General features: G+C 38.8%; 2 protein-coding genes across 2 annotated transcripts; one reads left to right on the top strand and one right to left on the bottom strand.

Moving 5' to 3' along the window:
* Positions 1–2488: 2488 nt before the first annotated feature.
* Positions 2489–4662, bottom strand: ndufs6 (NADH:ubiquinone oxidoreductase subunit S6). Its single transcript, XM_077506925.1, has 4 exons — positions 4330–4662; positions 3711–3764; positions 3108–3230; positions 2489–2619 (listed from the first exon to the last, which is right to left on the bottom strand). The coding sequence occupies exons 1-4, from the start codon at positions 4495–4497 to the stop codon at positions 2551–2553; spliced, it is 414 nt and encodes a 137-aa protein (XP_077363051.1). The 5' UTR covers positions 4498–4662; the 3' UTR covers positions 2489–2550.
* Positions 4663–6391: 1729 nt separating this feature from the next.
* On the top strand, positions 6392–22925 carry lpcat1 (lysophosphatidylcholine acyltransferase 1). Its single transcript, XM_077506535.1, has 14 exons — positions 6392–6674; positions 13697–13836; positions 15798–16012; positions 16107–16219; positions 16290–16350; positions 17183–17241; positions 19427–19461; positions 19636–19690; positions 19758–19840; positions 19917–20042; positions 20397–20544; positions 21704–21802; positions 21867–22008; positions 22095–22925. Exons 1-14 carry the CDS (start codon positions 6588–6590, stop codon positions 22226–22228), a joined length of 1497 nt encoding a protein of 498 aa, XP_077362661.1. The 5' UTR covers positions 6392–6587; the 3' UTR covers positions 22229–22925.
* Positions 22926–23160: the final 235 nt, after the last annotated feature.

The raw sequence follows: 23160 nt of genomic DNA, 5'->3' as shown, positions 1-23160 counted from the left end.
TGAAAACTTGAACCACTTGCAAAGTGATTTGTAATACTCAAGGTCCACGATGAGGGCTTCGTCGCAAAAAAAATAAAAAATAAAAATAAATAAATAAAAAAATCAGGTCACATGCCAGTCCAGTTTCCTCTGTTGCCTCTATGCTATGACCCAGTTTCTTACTCGCATCATTTCAGCACTGCAAAATATTGGCAAGTTCAAATGACTCCTGTCCACACCTTCTGTCAGACGCTCACTTCCCTCCTACACATGCATGCGCTGGCATACATACACACGGGCTCGGCGTCTCTTGTGTCTTGTCACACACACACTTTGGTTTTCCGGGACTATCAAAGTGCCGAGTGCAAACTCCCTCCTCCAAAAACTGTCACATGTCGCCAGAAGTGTCTTGCACCCCGCTGTAGCCCTCCGAGCTCCTGGCACTAGAACAAGTCATTATTTCCACGCTTAAAAGGTCAGACGCTCTGTCACCTGACTCCAAAGTGGAGCTCAGCCGAGTCGCCCCGAGACAATGACCAAAGGTCAGTTTTTTGTTTTGCCGCCTTGTACGATGAGCGCAGATATGAGGAGGACGGGCTGCTCCTAGATCTGCCTAAAGACCTCACTTTTTTTTTTTTTTGGTCACCAGACAGGGAGGTTCAGATAATTGGCTGCAGGCAGCTTCATAATGAGCCGAGGGGGTTTTGTAAAATGACACATCTTCACGGAGAAATATTTTAATGGGGCAATTACAGCGATGAGGAGGATGTTTTGCACAGAGTGAGGGATTGTTTTTGTTAAGGAACTGGCTGGCATTTTAGTTCATGATCTACCGAGGAGGCTTTAAATATAACAGCCTCGGTCTCCTCTATTAGTGCAGGGTCCTCATGATGTGCGTTGAATTGAAATGATGATCCCCACCTGTGACCGAGGCCCACGTCACCGGATTACTTGACAGATTGTGAGCTACGCTGTGGGCTTCGTTTAGGAAGACTCAATAATTAAAAAGTGAAAACCTCGCTGGAAAGGAAGTGCTATTTCACTCAGCGCGATTCATATGCTCAGTTTCATCGGAAGATTTTGCCCTTGGCGTTGCCTACGACGCAACCAAGCGCCACCTCTTGACTACACCAACCAGTCAACTCTGACACGGACCCGGCTTCCCTGCTTGGTTTTTAACAATGCGCCCTTCACTCATCCACAGCAGTCTGACTGCAGATGAGGTTAACTTACAAGCACAAGCCTCACTTCCACAAGTCACCGGGGCCAATTATATCAGCTCGACTACTCTAAACCCCCCCCCCCAACCTGAGCTCTATGGTGTGGAAAATGCAGTTCCACCGGCTGCATCACTGGGGACAGAGCAGACTAGTGCTGTCTGGAGTGCAAGTGTGGGCCAATTTGGCATGCAGAGGTCTGTGGAGAATAAGCCTGATGAAATATATATATGATCTTCTTCAAACATGCATTGTTCCGCACTGCTGTGTCTCATCTCCCGCCCCTGATGTCCTGCAGTTTGAACGGAGCAGTGCAGATTGCTGGCAGGGCAAGTTCAAAACCCGAAAGGGAGAAATCACTTTAACACTGCAACTCAAGAAAAATCACAAAATAATTCGTAAAAAGCATAGTCAATTTCAACATATTTCCAGGTTTGTGTAGCATCACACTTTAGTGTCGAATTAACACGGTCTAAATAGTTAACCGTTTTACACAGCGCCAGAGTTACTTAGCTGACTTTAACTCTCTGCAGAGTTGGTTTAACACTAAATAAATCAACTGTTGTTAAATAACTCCAACACTGACTTCCATTTCAATAAATCAGTGTTAAAACTATGTATGGCTATGTCTGATACCACAACATTTTTAGTGGTTGAAAATAAAAACATATTCATAATTGACTTGGTTATCATACTTCAAGAACAGAGCTATTTTGAGTTCAAATACAAGTCTAGTTAAAAAAAAAATAGATATAAATAAATTACGACCAGAATAATTTTATGAGTAAATTAAAACATTATTTCAGCATTAATACTGTGCCATTTGTTTTCTTCCTTTGTGTCCCGTAAAATTCTTTTAATGTAAAATGAGTGCCTTGGCTCAATAAAGGCTGGAAATAAAGCTTTGGCTTTATTTACTCATTAGTCACGTGGTCACACACAAGACAATAATTTTTAAAAATCTGGATCACATTTTGTTTCGTTGTGTACAACGCTCCACTTAGAAACACATGGACAATGCTGACACCTGGTGGTCAACTATGGTAACTGCATTGGTCTCAGAAATATGAAAGAAATGTTAACTATAGCACCATTTTTCACCACTTGGCTTCATTCTTTAGAAAGGTAATTCTTGCATATAGCGCTAGAGTTCTATATATATTATAATTAATAACGCATTCAACAAGTGAGCTTACTGGAAAGAAAGTAGTATAAACTGAAGGTCAAGGACATTGAATACATGCTAAACGGCTTTCCATACTGCCACACTTGGAGAGAAAACAGACACACTGTTGGGTGTGTAGATTATAATTTATTAATTAATTTTGCAAGTTATACAGAGACTGGTGCTAATTCAGTGATGATGCTTCTGCTTGAACTGTAATCCACAGTAGCCACATGTGCCCACTTTCGTATCTTTATCCTGCAAAGAGACCCAAAACCATAATTAGGATGTTGGTCTGTTTACACATTTATTGCAGAGCTGCGTTTCTTGTTTTGTTTTTTTAATTATTACACTTCATAATACTGTATATAAAGCCGCACAACTAGAATATTGTTGATAGTTGTTTAGCTAGCTAAACAGGTGAAAGAAACTTAGTGTATCTTGTAAGTTCAAAAGTGTTTTTCCAATCCCAGTGACCTGAATGGAACAAAACAGGACCAGAATCTCTGGCATGAATACTCACCTTTGCACACAAAAAGATTTTTCATCTGCTGCTATTTTCAAAACAAAATGTCTTCTTGGGCCAGGAATAAAAAGTTGTGTATTTTAATCAGAAAATTCTAAGAGCCCACAGGTGTGATGCTCACAGTGAAACATTTCCACAAAGGCAAAGACCAACAAGATGGAATCACAATGCAAAAGGCATCCTCTTTATTTGTTCCCAATTTCACTTGGAAAATTCTTACCAGGTTGATGTAGACTTTGGGGTGGCCGAGTGCTCCTCCGCCGCCATCACAGGACACCACGTGAGCCTCCACGTCAGTCACGCGCTCCTCAGCCACCAATTTGATGGCCCAGTTCTGATTGACCTAATAAACACAACTCTGTCATTCAAATCTACCATTGGAAGTTTGTCTGAAGTCTGTGACATTTCAATGTGGAAATCTTCAGTGAAACGTGTATCCTAATAAAAATACAAGTGCACCAAGACTTTCTAAATACTCAGTCATAAAAACATTGCAATGCATATTTTAAGTAATTTATTCAGAGTTTACGTCAAGTCAAAATGGCAGTCAACTCAACAAAAGGAAGCTCTCGGCTCATTGAAAAGCATTGGACTTTAGATCAATGTAATTTGATTTGTGGGCATTATTTTCATTTCAAAATGTGATGAAATGTCGTTTGACTACTATAACAATCTCATTCTGCCTGATTTTTATACTGGTCACACGCAAAAGCAATTCAATATGCCGTTTGTTTTTACCATGAAAAGGATGCATTACTGTGTTGTTGCATTACAGAAATATCCGTATGTTTGCAATTGTCAATTGCTAGAAGAGTAATCTTACCTCCTTCTGTCTGCCAACGAATCTGGCCCTCCTTGGGTCTTCTGCATCAAACACCTGCACAAGAAGTAACTGAAATGTATAAATTGACAATTTCCCTTCCGTAGCACATTTATTAACACGACAAAAAAAAAAAAACATAAATCTTTTTTTGCACAAATTTAGAGGGAGACATTGTCATTTGATAACCAGTGGTCAGAGGTGGCTAGTAATCCGTTACAATTACTAATTGACTATGTAATGTCAGAGACTGGTTAGAAACCATATCAAAGTTTAGCTGTTTTATTTTAATGTGGCAATGACAACATTTACAAAAAAAAAAAAATTGAGGCTAAAAAGTACAAGTTTCTAATTATTCAGCGATCACAATGTTAAAAATAAAACCAGACTTCATGTTCAAGAAGCTACTAATTGCTTGAGCATTCTTTTCAGCCAATATTTGTACTTTTTTTTATGACTACTTTTAACTTTTACTTGAGTATCGTTATTTTTGAAGGAATACTACTGTTATTTGAGTACAATATTTGGGTACTCCACCCACCTCTGCCAGTGGCGTAGTCAACACGGAATGCTAACTGACCAGGCTAACAAATTAAACAGCACAAATATCCGGTAAACGTACCTGTCCAGTGTGTGTGATGGCCTCGCCGGTGTTGGAGACCTCCACGCTGTAACGGTGCACAGGCACAGCACAAAGTCTAAAAGGAGAAACTAACGCCTTTACGTTTTTACTGAAGGGCAACACTCTGGTCACGGCAGCCGCCATTGTTGCAGCGAGTTGCCTTCCCATGATGCTCAGTGTTTTTCTAGTTATACCCCAGAATTACCCTTAAAAGGTTAAAATTGACACGCAAATCCATGCATTTGATACCATGTGACGTATGTGTCAATACCTGTTTCTTTTCGTGTTTATTTATAACTACAAATATTATATAAGTTTTGTCTGAACGACGAATTGGCGAATAATCTGTCTGCGAGACAAAACCCAGGGTAAAATTATTGTTTAGTTCTAAACCGGAAGTAGCTATATACTCCCGAGCTGACCTGCAACGCGATTGTTGTGGCGATCAAAACCCAAATTCTGAGGCTTCTGTTCATGCTTAAACTTTCGAGGAGCGACTTTAAGGTACAGTATTTCCTTGTGATTGTGTTTGATAGTGCCTCATGTTTTCTACATTTAAGCGTTTACTGCATTTAAATATGGAAACCTAACTTGTTTTGTTGTTTTAGGCCTGGGCCAAATGGCATCTCACCTCTTAAAACACCTGGCCGCCTCTTTGACTCGCCAGGTGACCCAGATGAATCGGTTAACCTGGAACTATCTACCTGCGATTGCGCCCTACCGATATTTGTACAGCCTCAGAGCGATGCCTCATGCTGCGTCATCGGCTATAGTCAGCCGCATTCAGCCTGCTGCGTGCGGACCGTCCCTGTTGGGACAATGTCAGCATCTTCCCTGCATCCAACCCTCCAATGGAATGAAAACAAAGTCTGCCTTGAAGAGACGCTGCAAAGATTGTTTCTTCGTGCGCAGAAGAGGCCGCTTGTTTGTGTATTGCAAGACGCATCCCAGACACAAGCAGAGACAAGGTTGAAATGTGAAGTTTTAAAGGTTGATATTTTGCTGCCATAATAAAAATGGTTTGGTGACCCCCTTTGGGTAGTTATTTCATTTTGTTGCAGATATATACACATATTTAAGAGGGGCGGTTTGGATTTCAGGATATTAGTGGTGAAAAAATGCCTTTATTTTACAGAAATACCTTTCCCCCCCACAAGAGGGAGACAAAGTCTTTGATTCATACGACTGAGCTGTCTGGCAACCACGCTTTTTTCACCCCCTTTTTATCCCACTTTCACCGTCATGATACACTTTTTTTTAAAGCCATCTCCCCCACCTTTTAAAACAACAATAATAAAAGAATACAAACTAGAAAGCACAGTCATATTTGCAATTGCGAAAGAAATACTGGAGGCCCTCGGCACAACGGTGTATGCAAAATATATTTGGCAACAAATAGAGCAAACCTGCTCGGATGGTTTTCCAAGATGGTCCATATACACGTTTCAGAAAAGTGCTTGATCCCTGACTGAATTTGTAAGTTTGCTTACTTGCAAAGAAATGCAACAGCCTCTATTTTGATGGCTATTTAGTGATAATGTAATGGCACAAATCACATTAAAAATTGCAACAACAACAACAAAAAGCAAAGTAAATTGCATTGCACTGTGTTTCTCTGTAACTGTCCCTTGTCGCCTTCGAATCACGAACACGTTTTACTATTAAATTTAGTACGATTTATATACACGTGTGCTCAATATACACACAATTACCGTACGCAAATAAATTGGATGCAGTTTATTCATATGTGATGATGATAAAAATGATTACCATTGTCATAACGAGTCAATACTATAAACAGTGGGGACCGTTATGAAAATGAGCACAATTACAAAAATCAACAGGGGTTTCAAAAATGTCACCACTATATAATATATTAAAGTATGCTATAAACTACAGTTAAGATTAGGATTTAGACCTTGCTTATCATGAACATGTTAAACAAACAACAACAACAAAAAAGTGCACCTTTGGAGAGATCAAAGTTGACGTTGACAACGCGTGCTTTTATTTTATGACCGGAGGTACGCGTGTGCAATCCCGCGAGCTTGTTGGAACAGGACCTATCTGCTTCCTGGCCGAGCGTCGCGCACGAGTCGCACGCGCGCAACACTCCGCTCACTCGCGCTCCTTTTCGTCCGTTGACACGCCTCACGCGCAACACCAAACATCGACTTTCGGCTAAGATACACGCAATTTGCAACGTTATTTTGGACACTTTTTTTTTTTTTTTTTTTTTTCGGCTTGCGCGAGCAGCAATGAACTCGTCGGGCATTCGCCCCTCCAGATGGGTCAGGAACCCTTTCGTTCATACATTAAAATTCAGCACGGCAGACAAAATAAAGGTAAGGCACGATTTGGTTACATGATGTATGCTTGTTTCATCAATATACAGTTACCCGTCATTTCGGTAGGTACATTTTGAATACAATAAATGCATAATTGGATTTCACTATGCTTAAAAAAAACAAAACAACAACAAAAAGACTGTCAAAACGATAATCATTTGACATTATATGCGAGGAAACAAAATATTATACAATTTGTGAATACTTGATGCCAAGGAACTATGTTGAAGTGAGTTCAGGTGCTTCTTATCGACAAAAGTAGTGCTTTGCTGCCACCTTGGCATGTTGCTGCCAAGGAATGACAGTTAACTGAGGTGAGGAGCTTCATTTAGACAAAAAGCAGTTTTGTCTTGTGGCATCTAAAAGCAATTATAAAGGTTGTTGGGGGGGGGTTGTCACTTACAGATTTTCTCTATTCACATCAGGCTTATATTTAATGCTTTGGAAAATTGTTAATTTTTTAATTAATGGTTAATTCTAACACAGCCACATGCCCAGTTATAAAGAGGGTGTGCAGAGTTGCGCAACCACATTAGCCCGTTGTTTTTTACTTTTACTTTCCCTTTTGAAAGAAAGCACTTATTTTTTAATTGAGTTGTCCAGATCATATTGATCTCAAATTATTTCAATATTTATTCAAACCTGGCATTTTAAGCCGGGGTGTGCAGACTTTTATATATATATATATATATATATATATATATATATATATATATATATATATATATATATATATATATATATATATATATGTATATCAAGCGTTTACATACTGTTTGTTTTAAGTAAGTTGATGCAAATTTCCCAACCTTGTTATGCACTACTTTGCAAGCGTGTGCTGTAATGTGGCCTTGTTATTGTGACAGCTCGTCACCAAATGGTGCAATTGTAGCCAAATGATGAAAGCCATAACCGCACTGTGCTGATTGTTGATGATGCAGGGTGCCTGTCGTTGACTTGGCAGCACTTGCATTTTTAAAGTAACAATCGGTCGTGCGGAGTCAGTTTACTCACATATTAACTCAAATGGCCATTTTCCGCGTCCATTCCGACGTGAACTTTCTGTGAAAATATGCTGACCGGTGTTAGAACCACACGCAACTGAGGTGTTTTTGCCTCCAGCTAAGCCCCGCCCTTTAAATTGCGTCACATTGTTTACAAACTTTGAAGGGGTCTATATGGATCGATGGATATGCTCTTGGTGATTGGATGAGTTTTGCTTCTGCTCGAATCTCAGGGATCAATAAAAACAAACAAAAAAAACAACAACAATTGATCAATACTTTAATTTTCTCTTGATTTTAACTCCTTTTTAAAAAGGAACTTTCTGCAGAAACTCAGTCAGCACTCAAAAGTTGTTGATGTTTTTGCATCGCCTCGGGGACGTGGAGATGCCTGCCTGCTTTCATTACGCCCAAAAACATGCCAAGAACAAAAGCTCAGTAAAAAAAAGCTTATTGTCAGCAATGTAATTCCTCCCTATTAAGTTTCCATGGGGACAAGTGAGTTTTCCATGCTTTTGTGGCAATAATGTTTTTGTTTTTTTTTGTTGTTGCATGCGTTTTTAGTTGTTTCATTTTGTCTTCCTGAATTGTGTGTGACTCTCGGTAATGGAATGTCTTTATTGGGCGCTTGCTTATCACTGGCATTTGTGGGAGCTTGTAAACTTTGGGAGCTTTGTTTGTACCAGATGACAGCAGGCGACCCGTAAATATATAAGCTAAAGACGCTCTGCTTTCACACTTCTCACTGCCGCTGTCTAATGTGGCGGTGAGTTGTGTTTTTCCACTTCAGACAAGCCAGTGTTTTACATAAACAAACATGACTTTATACTTGCCTTGGGCTTTAAAGCGACTGCGGAACCTCCAAAGCCAAACACAATCCGTTGCAGCAGTGGTCCTCAAACGGGATGTTTGAGGCCACTTTTTCTTCAGACCGATACCACATGTACTTTTGATGCATAAAAATTTTGAAAATGAACATGAACATGAAATTTATGGCAATTTTCTATGTATTTCAATTTCTATACATATACTTTTAGAAATTGCATCTTTATGGGCATCTCTCAGTCTCTATGTCTTTAGCTCTTGATCGTAAAACGGCCACAAGATTCTGATACTGTCCTCCATAGTACAAATACCTTCAAATAAGACCAGGTATCGGACCGATACCTGGTCACGATACCTGGTAGCTCATCCCTAACAACAAGTGCCACCAAAACAAACTCAATTAAACTCATTGACTCTCAGCCATTTGGTATATAGCCAAGTTTCATCATTATTTACAAATCTGTGTAGAATTGTGGGAAACGGCTTGTTTTCAAAATGGCCCCGTTTGTTCTCTTATACTCTACTGCCACCTGCAAAAAAAGAACAAAATAAGTCGCGCCATTGTGAAGGTGCAGGCCTAAAGTCAAGTCATCTTCATTTATATAGCGCTCAATCTAACACTCAAGTACTGACTTGTTGAAATAACTTGCTGACTCACAAGGGCGTAATGTGTGTGCGTGAAGGCAACTCTTCTAACTCTTAAGTGACAATATTCCCCTACACAAGGGGTGTCAAACTCATGTTAGCTCAGGGGCCGCATATTATATATTTCTATCTGTTTCCATTTTGCAGCAATTGGCATTAGAATCTAGCAAATTTTCATCATTATTCACAAATCTGTTTAAAACAGTGGGGAAAAAGAGCTTTTTGCAACATGGCCCAGGTTCTCTCTCAAGTTCTCTTATACTCTGTTGCTACCTGCTGGCCATTTTTTTGTAATAATTACCATTGCTTGAGGCATTCTCTTCAGTTCAGAGGCTGCATCAAAGCCTCCTATTTGCTCTAGCACCAAACAAAAAAAACAAAACAAAACAAAACAAAAAAAAACCATAAAAACATATAAATACGTCTTTGGGAGCATGGTAATATAAAATGGAACATATTTACATGTTTTTGGGAGCAAATGAGCTAATGACATTATAGGGGCACTAATCTGCTCATCCTTGTATCTATTTGTGTTACCTGTAATTGAAATAATAATAATTAAACAAACTGTAACTTTAAGTTGTATGTAAAATAATGACATCCACGACGATTCCCCGTATTGCATTGGTCATCTAAGGACTGCTTATGAAATTACAAATTTATATGTTTTGATTGTGGACGGCTGGTTAATTAGTCCGACATTCTCATTTTCTTTTATAAAATTATCTCGTGGGCGGATTAAACCCCCTTTGCGGGCCTGATCCGTCCCGCTGGCCATATGTTTGACACCCCTGCCCTACCCCAATAAAAAAAAAAAAAAAAAGAAAACCATGGAAGTTTGTTTGCTACGCTGAGTTGACATAATGGAAGTCGCGGCTTGAAACTATGAATCCTGTATGATGCACATGCACATTTTTTCCCACTGGTACTTTGTTGTAAGCAGAAATGTAGAGCAAGCAGGTCAGGAAGCAGACAGCAGACAGACAGGAGAGCTCATTCCAGCTGAGTCACACATTTCTTGCCAGTGAACTGCCAGCTCAAAAAATAAAAATAAAAATAAAATGGTAGCACCATTTCACATTTTATACTCAAGCCATGTGTTACAAATTCATCTACCGTACGATATAGGCCTCTACCGTTAACATTGATATTTTGATGTGGGGCGGTAAAGGTTTAGCCAGCCGTGTTGCTGCACGAATGTAGCATCTGTGACACAAAACAGTGCTATCACATCATCCTTGTGTTTTACTGTCCAGGCATGACTAATCGATAATCCGATAATCCAACTGTTGCACAAATGTAACAGATGTCAGTGACAATATACACAGCAACAGTGCACATTCCTTGAAAACTGCTTGTACTAACACATAGTTGGAATTGTATTTTTCCACTCAATATTTTATTGTATTTTTACGATTCTTTAGTCATTTGGTTCTGTTTTCTATCGAAAATGTGTGTTACCATAATACATAAATGTGTGTAACCGGTTCTTTTCCCTCATTGTCAGATAACAGATCTAATTTCCCTCACATTTGTGTGTACATAAGTAGGTAAATATATGTGTCAGACGTTTGCACTGGTATTTGCCTCTGAAGCAGCTGGCTGACATGTTTTTAGATGTCGACGAGAGCAGGAATGTCGAGTTGTCGAGCTGGCTGAAAAAAAAATGGCGTAATCGTTTTTTTGTTGTTGTTGCTGTGGCATGTATAAACAAAATCTTTGGCATGTGTGTGTTTTACTACTAAATGTTTATGTATCATTTTCACTGGGATTCCACCATTACTGGAATTTCTGGCTTGAAAAAAATAATTTACAAATAGTTTTCTTGTGCATGAAACTGGTGCATTAATCTATTTCTAACGTCACGTCACATCACTACAATGAGGATATAAGAATAACTGGTAATGAATCAAATATCCATCCATCCACTTTCTGTACCACTAATCCTCACTATCATGATGTAATATTTTGTCACGCCGTAATTTCACTTGAAAGACATGAAACAGATGATGTCATCTGGTTCGTTCACAGTCATCTAAACTTTACATTTTAACCTGTGATTAACGTGATTATAATGCTAAATATTTTCTCTTTGCAATCTATTATTTCGTTAAAACTATAAATGTAGTGTTTACATACTATAGATGCTAATTTGCCAACTGTTTCATATCAATAGTTATCTGAATAAAATAATGGAGAAATATTGCACATTAACGATACAAATTTGTAAATTGAAAAGATTAGTTCATGTGCATACGCATCTCTTAAATTTCCCCATTTTTTTTTTTTTTCTAGAAAAGTTGCAAGTTCCACCCATTTCTATGTATATCAGGGGGCGGCCATTTTGTCACTTGCTGTCGACTGAAAATGACATCACAGTTGCTCAGGTAATGACCAATCATGGCTCAGCTTGTGAAAATCATTTTCACCTGACAGCAAGTGGCAAAATGGTCGCCCCCTGAGACAGATAAAGGTTGATTTTGGTGCTTAACTGATAATCCATAAAAAAAAACTATATTAATCAATTCAGAATACTGTTTCGACTCGTGCCGTTGCTTCAAACATTTTATTATAAAGAGAACTCTTTGACCATGGGGAAAAAAAAAAGGCCATAGAGGAGCAGTGACCTTCTTGTTCATCAAGCCTGTTGAGTGTCACTGCCGTTGTTGTCTGATGAAGCGGCACCTTCATAAAACACACCTCTGCTCTCATTGTTACTCCCCCTCCTGAGAAAATGTCAGAGAATCTCCCTGATGGATTTGCTAAGCTACGACGCGTCAGGCCCAAGTGGGGGCAGGGAAGAGGAGTTAGAGCGTCATAAATCAGCCTCATAACTGTTGATTTATTAATACGGCCCTGCAGCGTGCACCTGGGCTCCTCCAGAGAGGGATAGCGGAGGAAGGGAAAGGCGCTCGGATTCCCCGGAGAGGCGGCAAAATGCGCATCGATGCAAAGTAGCAGCGAGGCAGTTGAAGCCAGGGATGCATAATAAACGGAGGCGGCAGCTGGGGAGCAAACAGACATGATGAGAGCGCGATTGACGGATGGACCAATTGGAGGGAAACTCCTCTGAGATGGGACATTATACCGAGAAGCGGACCAGAAGGTCGACGGAAGAAGAGATCGAAGAGAGGTCGGGACAAAGCGGAACGGGGTTTAAAATGTCACTGTGTGAATTTACATGTCGAGGGCACACGTGTCAGAACACGGCGAGGGAAAAGGCATTCCAGTCAGCTGACTTGTCGTCGTTTCTGCCCTGATTGACCTTCACGTAACTTGTGGCATATGACCAAGTGGGTGGTTTCCCCATTGCGTAGTGTTTGCTAAGGGCTTCTATCTTATTTTTCAACCACATTCACCTCAATTATTCATAACCGTATCTGAATTATTATTACTATTGGTATCTGAATTATTTGTATTATATTAGGTAATCAAGATGACGCTGGCTGGCATATATATATATATATTTAAATATATATAGATATATATATAGATATAGATAGATAGATAGATAGATAAAGAGAGAGAGTCAGGTGATTACAGTTTTCAATCATAATTAATTGCATGACTTTAATAGTTAACTCACGATTGATCACACATCTGTTCGAAATGTACTTTAATTTTTTTTTTCGCCAAATTTCCATACGCTTGTTACCGTAGAAGTGGTAAAAATATGGCTGCATCTTTAAGTCATTGATACACTAATTTAATAATTCATAAAATAGAGTTAAAGTTAAAATATATATACGGTACTGTAAAAATGAGTGTGATATTGATTTGTGTTGAGCTCATTTTTTCTACCACTAGATGGCATAATTGTGTTTATAAGACAGCTCAGTGCATTTTTCTTTTCGTATTAAATGCTATCTAATCTTTGACATGAAGTAACTTGTGAAATTCTGCACATTTTTTAAATTGGAAAATACAATTTGAGCCAGTCTCCACAGATTTATGCATTATTATTAAATTTATTACTGTTAAATTTTGACGTGTACGTGTCTGCTATGTTGTGACTGGAATTCCCCCAGTCCAGGCTTTCCAGGTAAGGGACACTCATTAATTGTGCGTTAAACAAATTAGTGGCGTTAAAGGACGTTTAAATTAACTCAAAATTAACACAATTTTGTTACCACCGTGTTGCTGTCTTGCCGATTTTAAGCTCATATAATGCAAATAGTACATTTAATTGGTATTACCGTTACATTGTCGAGAACTAAACCATATTATATTAATGTACCATGTTAAATGAATTTGTACATCTAACCAAATCCAATCCTTATTTCCCTTGTGCAATGTTGCCGTGTTTCTAGCGTTCATTAGCGTCCGCATGAACCCATTAAAACATTGGCCCCGGAACGAAGCGTGACTGTCAGCGTGGATTCAATTGGGAGTTAGCCGCTTCCCTTTTAACTGAGCTAATAGGATGTGTGTCTCCTTCTTGGAGTACAGAAGAATGTCAAATTGCGTCTTTTGTGCTACAAACTGGACCGTGTGCATATTTTGTTGTATTCATACTAACCTTATAATCTGTTTTCCATTCTGTAGATCGGACTTATGTCTTTGACGGTGTTTCCAGTCAGACTACTCGTGGTGTCCTTCCTCATGCTGCTGGCGTGGCCATTCGCCTTCGCAGCCTCGTTGGGACGCTCGGAATACGTCGCTGAGCCGCGCTCATGGTTGAGAAGGTGTGTAAACTTTCAACTTCATCCTTACATACTGTTCACCTTATGCTTTTCCTAAAGTGACCCAAAACACACACACACAAAAAAATAAAAAAGCTGTTCTCAAATTTGACATGTCTACTAAAAATGAGATTTCCCAGTGGATAAAAGAAAATGATGGCAATGGCTGCAATCCTGAAGTGTACATGACTCAAGTGTATGTATTTTTACAGGCAGTCATGAGAACTTCCTGTTTCCACCACATATTTTTTTTAAGGGTCATGGGGACTTTCGAAGCAGTGAAAGATAAAACGGCATCAGAATGATCACGCATACTCAACTTCAGTAAAAAAAGTCAGATGTAGAAATTGTATAAAGTACTTGAAAGTAATACGGGAGGAAAATGAGCTTAAACAATTAATTCACTCGTGCATTGGACGTAAGTACTATTGTCCTGTTGTTGTATCTGTCTGGAAAAAAAAGTGGAATTGAACACACCTAGTATTGTAAAAAGTGAGTGGTTAATTTTTTTTAGTATGCATTAATTTTAATTTTATGTATTTAATTGATTTCAGCCATCTAGTTAAAAGATGAGTGCATTGGCTAATGACAAAGTTAGAAAGCTTCCATTAGCCTAGCCATGTCTAAAAATAGCAACAGTAAATGTATCAGGTAATATTATCAAATAAAATACTGCTTTAAAATAACATCATAAAGTGAATGGGTCGGTAATTAAATATTCCCAAAACGTTAAGACTCCAATTCTGGAAGTTGGAGGAAGAGAGATGAAAGGTAGATGAAAAAAGTTTATTTATTTTTTAATTTTCTTAAAATGTGTAAAGAGTGACCATCAAATGTCCACAAAGGAAAAGCAGACAATAAAATTATATGAAATTGCCAAATAAATAAATAAATAAATACATAAATAAATAAATAAATAAAAAAGGTGGAAAAAAGGTTAAAAAAGTAAACATAAAATGCCTAAAAAAAAAAGAAGAAAGGCAGAAAATTACCATAAAATGCCTTTGCAATTGCCGAAGACAGAATATTGAATAAAAAAAAAAGCAGAAAAGAAATAGTTTAAAATGTAACTACAAAACGTCCAAAAACAAAAGAAATCCCGAAAATTTGAACGCCCACAAAATTGCCTAAAAAGTCAGAAAAATTATTAAACGGAATAAAAGAAAATGCTTAAAAAAAAATATATATATATATATATATATATATATATATATATATATATATATATATATATATATATATATATATGGCCAAAAACAAAGGAAGACAGGCAGACAGTTAGCATAAAATGTATTTGCAATTGCCCCAAAAGTCAGAAAATTGATTAAAAAAAAAAAAACAGAAAATAAAATATTTAAAATGCAACTCTAAAATGCTCCAAAACAAATGAAGAAATACCATAAAATATCCACAAATTTGTCCAAATCTTTGATAATTGACACCAAAAAAGGCAGAAAAAATTTCCATAACTAGCCATAAAATGTCCCAAAAAGGAAGAAGATGCAGACAATTACCATAATTTATCAATTAAATTGCCAAAAATGTCAAAAATTTGACAGAAAGGCAGAAAAGTCTAAAAATGTATGAAAACCAAAGTATAAAAAAAAATGTAATTTTATTTTTTTTGCTATGGTGCAACTCTAATTAGCGCTTGAGGCCTCAGTTACATTAGACAAACACTAACACTGTTCCTTTTATCATAATGTTCAAATGTTTTGCGGTTCCAGACACTTTTTTTTTTTTTTTTTGGCCTAAAATGGCTCTTATGACCGGAGAGGTTGCTGACCCCTGGTATAGTACTAATTTGTTCAATAACAAATGGCTTTAACTCATCGTGCAACACAGAATCATCTTCCATAAGTGCTCACGCTCAGCCGACTTCTGTTCTGTTTATAAAGCCTGACATGTATTTGATAACTATCATTATCACCTGCTGATGTACGCGTTTGTTGTGTTCCTTCCAGATTTATCGACCGTTCCCTGCGCGTCATCATGCGGGCCATGTGGTTTTGCGGGGGTTTCCATTGGATTAAGGTGAAAGGCGAACGGGTGGCGCCCTCCGAGGCCCCCATCATCACCGTGGCGCCGCACTCCTCCTACTTTGACGCCATCCCCGTCACCCGCACCATGTGCTCCATCGTTGCCAAACTGGAGAGTGGCAGTATTCCCGTCTGGGGCAGTGAGTAACATAGTTGACCTCATTTGTGTAACCGCACTTCCTTGTCATTACTTCCATGTATTTGTTTGTTTTTTGTTTTTTTTTGTCTACCCAGCCCTGATCAAATACATCAGACCAGTTTTTGTATTCCGCTCGGACCAGGACTCCAGGAAGCAAACTGTCGAGGAGATCAAGAGGAGAGCGCACTCTGGAGGGGAGTGGCCTCAGGTAACGCATCCACTTGAGCACACTTTCTACTTTCAATGTGAAAATACTTTTTTTTCCCTCTTTAATCTAGATTATGATATTTCCAGAGGGGACATGCACCAACAGATCAAGCCTCATTTTATTCAAGGCGGGTATGTACCACTTTTGTTTACAGTAACTGTAAACTCGGGATGTCTGACACCACTTTTCTTTTCAGACGAATACCAATATGAGTATTCAACTCTTGAGAAGTCACCAATACAAAGTACTGATACCACTCAAACTTTTGATAACATTTAAACAAAGGCCAGATAATTTTAAAGAAAGACCTATATATCACTATATATCATTTTCCCTTAAACAAATGAAATACCAATTTTCTATTGTCTTATTTTCCATTTATTCATAAAATACATATAGACCACACAAAAAATAATATAAAAAAATGAATCAATCCAGTAGCCTGAAAATGTCCCAATCAAAATATGTGGTTGTACAATGTATTTGAACCGTTATTGGTATCGGCCACTGTTGTGAGTATCCCATACCTTGAAATAAAGCCGTATCGGCCTGATATATATATTTTTTTGTTCAATTTGAACTTAAATAACCTTAGCTTTTTTGCAATTTCACACTCCATAGACAGGCAGTCACTCCAGAGAGCCAACTGTTGTACACAAACAGAACAAATTCAATTTCCCGTAATATGTGCCCTTGGTGTTAATCTTTTGTCTCTTTGTAACAGCGTGGCATTCAGTTTATTTACGAGCATATTGTAATCCCCTCACTTCCTGTGTCCAAGCGCGTTTAGCTGTCAGCCATTGTCCCCTCCTGCTCGGCCTAATCCCCAGTCTGTAATTCCATGGGTGTATTCCATTGTGTACATTGTTGGCGGTATGTTCACTGTCCGTGCGTAGTCGAACAAGTGGCGGCTCGCAGCAAAACTGACTCATTCCCTTCTTATCCTCTCTGCTTCTTGGCCAGGTGCTTTCATCCCAGGACTCCCGGTGCAACCAGTGGTTTTGCGATACCAAAACAAACTGGTAAACGTCATTAGCAGTAACTTTTGGACCAGCTTTCACTCTCCTCAACACGCACGCACACGTGATGTAACGGTTTGGCTCACGTTAACGTCGACATGTTCCTCTTTTGTTGACTGACTTCATGTTCTGGTCGGATGATATTTCATCCGACCCTTTCATCCTTTACTAGTCTCTCTGACGAATACACACACACATATGCGTGTGCACCCACACACAGGTGTCATGTCTCTAAATGCACCTCACCACATGAAATATACATGATTTACTTGCCAGCAGATTCCCTCGAAGTTTATCGAGTTTTCTGATCTCAATTGCTGCTGTTAGATGCTAAACACATGTATTTCTATTAAGACAGTTTTCTCGGCGACGAAAAATAAACTAATAATTAGATGTGTATTTAAAAACCACATAAATTTGCCTGACCACTAGCTTAACTCATTCTCTCCCAGCTGCCATTTTCACTGAAGCATCCCCCTTCGCTCCAGACTGTTTCACTGGATTTTGAACATTGTCTTTTATTGCTATAAAAACATAGAACCTACAAAAAGAAAGGTTAGAGTCGCTTCTTTCATCGGGTTTGCAGCAATTAGCATTAGAATATAGCCAAGTTTCATCATTATTCTCAAACCTGTTGAAAACACTGTCAAAAAGAGCTTGTTGCAACATAGCACTGGCTGATCTCGTTTACTCTGCTGCCCTCTGCTGGCCGTTTTTTGTATTAACTACCATTGCTTTAAGCCACCTCTTCATGTCAGAAGCTGCATCAAAGCCTTCTGTTTGCTCTGGCATAATAAACAAACAAACAAAAACAAACATATAAATATGTTTTTGGGAGTGAAGGACAAAGTATCAACAACATATGTACACATTTTTGGGTTTGAATGAGTTAATGCTAACACAATGTGTAACACCATAGAGTGGCTAACAAACAGCATCTATGTGTCAGTGGTGCAACATTTCATCCAAATATTTTAACACATTCGTTGCAACAAAATATGGGAGACAAACATTAAAACAATATTCATAGGTAAATGACTACTGCAGTTTGAAAGAAACATAGTACTGTAGTTGTACAACATTTATTTGTGTGCGTAACTGTTATACTGTCTCCTGGTGGCCAATCATGCCGAAAGTCTTCCTAATTATTTTTATTCAATGCAATCATAATATTACTGTGTTTTACAAAGTAAAATATTAGCGAGGCCCTATTTAAAGATACATGACACATTTTGGCGTGAAGGCTGGAACAGATTAACGGCATTTCCATTCATTTCATTGGGGAAGGACAACTTGAGATACAAGTGTTTTGAGTTATAAGTAGGGATGTTCAATACCACTTTTTTTTTTTTTTCAGACTGAAACCAGGACAGGTACTCAACTTGAGTAGTCACCGATACCGATATCAAGTACCGATACCACCAATACTTTTGATATATAGCATTGCCCCACCCCCCCAAAAATCATAAGATTCTATTAAAGAAAGACCTTTATATCCCAATATAGCATTTTCCTTAAAATTGTATGAGTATCGAGTGTATTGGCCACCATCACAATTATCGATACCTGGTATCAGGACTCACCCATCCCTAGTTATGAGCATGTGCACAGAATGTATTAACTTCATATCTTAAGGCACCACTGTACATTTAGTGAATAATTAGCGTGACATGTAGTCATTATATTTGTGTGGTTACCTTGTTATTGCTAAACTGCTTTGGCCGATACTTGTCTCAACATGTTTTCATCCTCTTGAGCTGCAGGCAGATTGTTTTCTGATTTCCCTGTGTCCACAATACAGCAGAAATGAACACATTCATCCAAGCAAAAAGTCCCGCAGTGTACTGTTGACTTTCTCATTTAAAAAAACAACTTGGCTCTAGTGACACTTAAATAATTCTAAATTAGTCAAGTGACCTTGACAAATATATTTTATTTTTTCTGTTCTTTTTTTTTTTTTTTAAGCTACAAGATTTTGTACTGAGTACAAGAGCAGGCATGTTCATTTTAAGCAGCCCGAGTGCAAGGCGGGCCCCTCTGTAACCGGAGATCAATGCGAAGCTTCGTCTGCCCTCCACCCTAACCTCACACCGTTCAAACCACAGTCGCTCGCGCACAAAAGCAGCACAGTTTTCATGAAAAAGCGCGTCCATGTTTGTCATTTCCTTTCTCCGCTTCCCTTCCGCAGGATACAATTTCATGGACGTGGCAAGGGCCCGGAGCGTGAGTGGAACACACCAACACAAACAGTACACACACGGTCAACTTCCTGCTGTTTGAACCCGACTGGAAAGGAATGTGACATTGTGTCACTGAGCAGCCAGCTGGCCATAGTATTGTTTGTTCCTGTTTTTTTTTTTTATGCTCATCTATAAAACCTGATTCATTGTCTCCCAGGTTCAAGATTTTATGGCTCACTCTGTGTCAGCCTCACAATGCCATGGAGATCGAGGTGAGAATTTTTAATGCAAGAATTTGGATCGTGACCTGTTTACTCAGCTGACATTCCGCGTCCTCAGTACTTGCCAGTTTATACGCCGTCTGACGAGGAGAAGGAAAACCCGACTCTGTTCGCCAGCAACGTCCGAAAAGTCATGGCCAAGTGAGCGTATTTACATGGAGGCCATCCCTTTTAAAAGCGTGTTATTGATTACCTTTCACGGGCTTTCCTTTGACAGAGCGCTGGAGGTGCCGCTCACAGATCTGTCCTTCGAGGACCGGGAGATCAGTTTTTCAGAGGGGCCCCTGCGCATCCAAGACCCCAGCAGCCTGCTGGAGTTCAGTCTGCTTGTGCGCCGCCTGGGGTGAGTCGAGGGCAGATTGAGTGTGACTACAATAAATAAATGAATAAAAGCTGGGTTTAAAAATAATTCAAAAATAAATACAAAAAAATATATACTGTCAATATTTATTTTTTGAATTATATTTTTTTATATCCATTTTTATTTTCACTTTTATTTATTTAGCCATTTAATTTTAATTTTGGCAGTTTGAGGGAAGATTGAGTGGCTGTGTAAGAGATTCAGAGTCAGGGTGACACTGACATCTCCTGGTGGCACCGCAGAATCGCAACAAAGCAAGACTGAGCATTAGTTGAGTGTACTTACTAATTCCCACGACCACTGATGAATTTGGCTTCCGCGTCTTTGTCACGACAGGCTGAAGACCACAGAGAGCCTGTTGAAGGAGTTGGCCAGCAGAGCCAGGAAGCTGCAAAGACATCAGCTGAATTTAGAAGACTTGGCATGCTTCCTTCACCTGCCTGTTACAAATACACTTCAGGATGTTATCAACCTTTTTGTCAAGGTAATTGATTAGTTTTTGATACGTATTGCATTTGCAGTGGTGTAGAAAAGCAGTCATACTAAGCTTGCTTATATTCTTCAGTTCCTGCACAAGTGGCTCCCTCAAGTGGAGATTATTTAGGTTGCAACAATTTGAGTGATGTGTGTTGGTTTATATTAAAACAGTTCACAATATTTTTTTTTGTGTTAAAATACATCAAGGAGCAAGAAATAGGACATTTGAAACAGCATTTTGTTCATTATCACACCTAAAACATGAGCAGCCTCTTGAAGACAAAAACATTAGAATTTTATGGAGAAATTTTACTTAGGGATGGCCAATACCAGTTTTTCAGACCGATGCCAGTATGAGTACTCAACTCTTGAGTAGTCACTAGTACCAATAGCGCTTGTGCTTTTGATGCAGAAAATGTATCAAAAAAAGAAAAACAAAACAAAACAATGGCAGATCATTTTAAAGACCTTTATAGTCCAATATAGAATTTCTCCTTAAAATTGCATGAAATTAATACTAGTTTCTATATATGTATAGGGTATCAACCACAGGACACCTTGAAATAAGGCCGGGTATCGGCCCAATACCGATACCTGGCATTGGTACTCTCCTGTCCTTAATTCTTGCGTCAATATGTTGCGTATGTGGACGTCACCAAGCATAAATAACCTCCAGTGATGGTAAAATGAAGCTTCATGGAGCACTTGCAATATATTTTTACTCCTCTAGATGGTGCTCTTGGTTTAAAGATAAAGCCCAGTGCAATGAAGATTGATTACATTTCCACTGCATCTTTAAACCAACAGCACCATCTAGTGGAGAAAAAAAAATATCACAAGTGCTTCATGAAGCTTCATTTTACCATCGCTAGCCCCCTCCCCCTTGCACAGTCACCATTGCAACAACTTCATGAGCAGCCAATAAAACTTTTCTTGTGCTAAGTCACCACTGGGTAATTGGTAAATGACCTTAGGGAACATTTTTTTCGTTTTGTTTTTCTGTAATAGAATAAAGTGTAATTGCACATCCAGTACAGTAGGTGGCACTCGTCAGAGTGTAGAAGGAGAAGGAATATTAGCTCACAGATGCGGTTGTCAAAAGTTGTAGCAGATTTTCCACCATTTTTTTGCTCAAACCTCTTATGTGAGATGTTTATTTTGTCCAGGATGAAGAGGGACACGTAGACATCAGACACTTTGTTATTGCCTTGTCCACTGTTTACCGACCATCAAGGTCAATGGAGACCCTCAAGCTGGCCTTCGAGGTAAAAGCACGTTTACCCTATCTGCTTCAATGTGTGTTTTATGTACTCTCACTTTTATGCGCAGATGTACAAGAACGAGGACAGCGGCGAGGTCCACGAAGACGAGCTGGCCTCCACATTGGAAATAATGTTGGGGGTGAAAGAGGTTGAATTATCGCTGCTTTTTATGGAGTTGGGTGGACCAGACACCGGGAAAATCACATATGGTAAGAAGAAAGGAAAAAACACATTGGTGGTGTTATCATCCAAGACAACCTATGAGACCTGCTTTCCACTTTTTTTTTTTGTCCAGACGAACTTCATCATTTCATAGATGAGCATCCACGCTTTGTCCACGACCATATTGACTTTAAAGACCGCCCTCGCAAATTCGGTATCGGCCGACCCAACACCTGCAATGGTCAGAACCACGACAAAGACAACTGAAAGCAACAATTTCAAACTTTTATCTTCTCTTCCTTGCTCTGGGATGCAGCAGCTCTGCCACATAAGTGCCTTTAATGCAAACGGAGGGGGAATCATAAACACTGAAATACAAACAAGTGGCCCGGTAAGGCTTTCTGGACACATCGGAAGCACTGTGCATAATTTTATGTTTCTCTCTCTCTCTCTCTGATATGTTTTACAAGTCGACACGATTATTTATTTTTAAATTATCTCAGGATACAAGGGTTCAACGTACTTTTCATTGCTAGTTTCTAACTCATTCACTGCCATTGACACTACACAAGTCAAAAATCCATTTTAACTGGGCTAGAAGTGAATGATTTAATGGCTTGAACCCTGGCAACAAAAGTGAGTACACCCCTAAGTGAAAATATCCAAACTGAGTCATGTGACTCGTTAGTGTTACAATGTCTCAGTTGTGTTTAAGTGGATACAGAAAGCCCAGTGACAACTTGTAAGATTATTTATTATTATGAGACATTTTTTTTTCTTTTCTGGCAGGTTCACTGTTTTGGTAAACATTTCCTTTAGCTTCTGAAGGCAACACTGCAAATGTCAACTTTTATTTTTTAAATGGATCATTGCCCTTTGTATCATGACTCCACTGCAAAATAATGCAATGATTTGTATTTGGGAATATTAAACAAGAGTCTCAATGTCTGATGTTTGTCACGCACACACACAGTTTGTTTTAATGAAAAAGATAACATTCTTTTGAATGTGTGTTAATGTTTTTTTCCACGAATCCACGTGACATGACATCACCATTTTATATCAATCCATTCAATTCAGTCCTCTAGTTAATTGTTTTGTTTTCATTGGAGTCCACATGGTGGCGCTAGCTCTCTAAATTCTACCCAACACGAGACGCACGACTGCCCACCTGATGGACAGGAAAAGCATTACCTCAT

The sequence above is a fragment of the Festucalex cinctus genome, chromosome 19, assembly GCF_051991245.1.
Source record: "Festucalex cinctus isolate MCC-2025b chromosome 19, RoL_Fcin_1.0, whole genome shotgun sequence".
Taxonomy (NCBI): domain Eukaryota; kingdom Metazoa; phylum Chordata; class Actinopteri; order Syngnathiformes; family Syngnathidae; genus Festucalex; species Festucalex cinctus.
The sequence above is the reverse complement of the archived record's forward strand: the minus strand, read 5'-3'. Positions and strand labels throughout refer to the sequence as shown.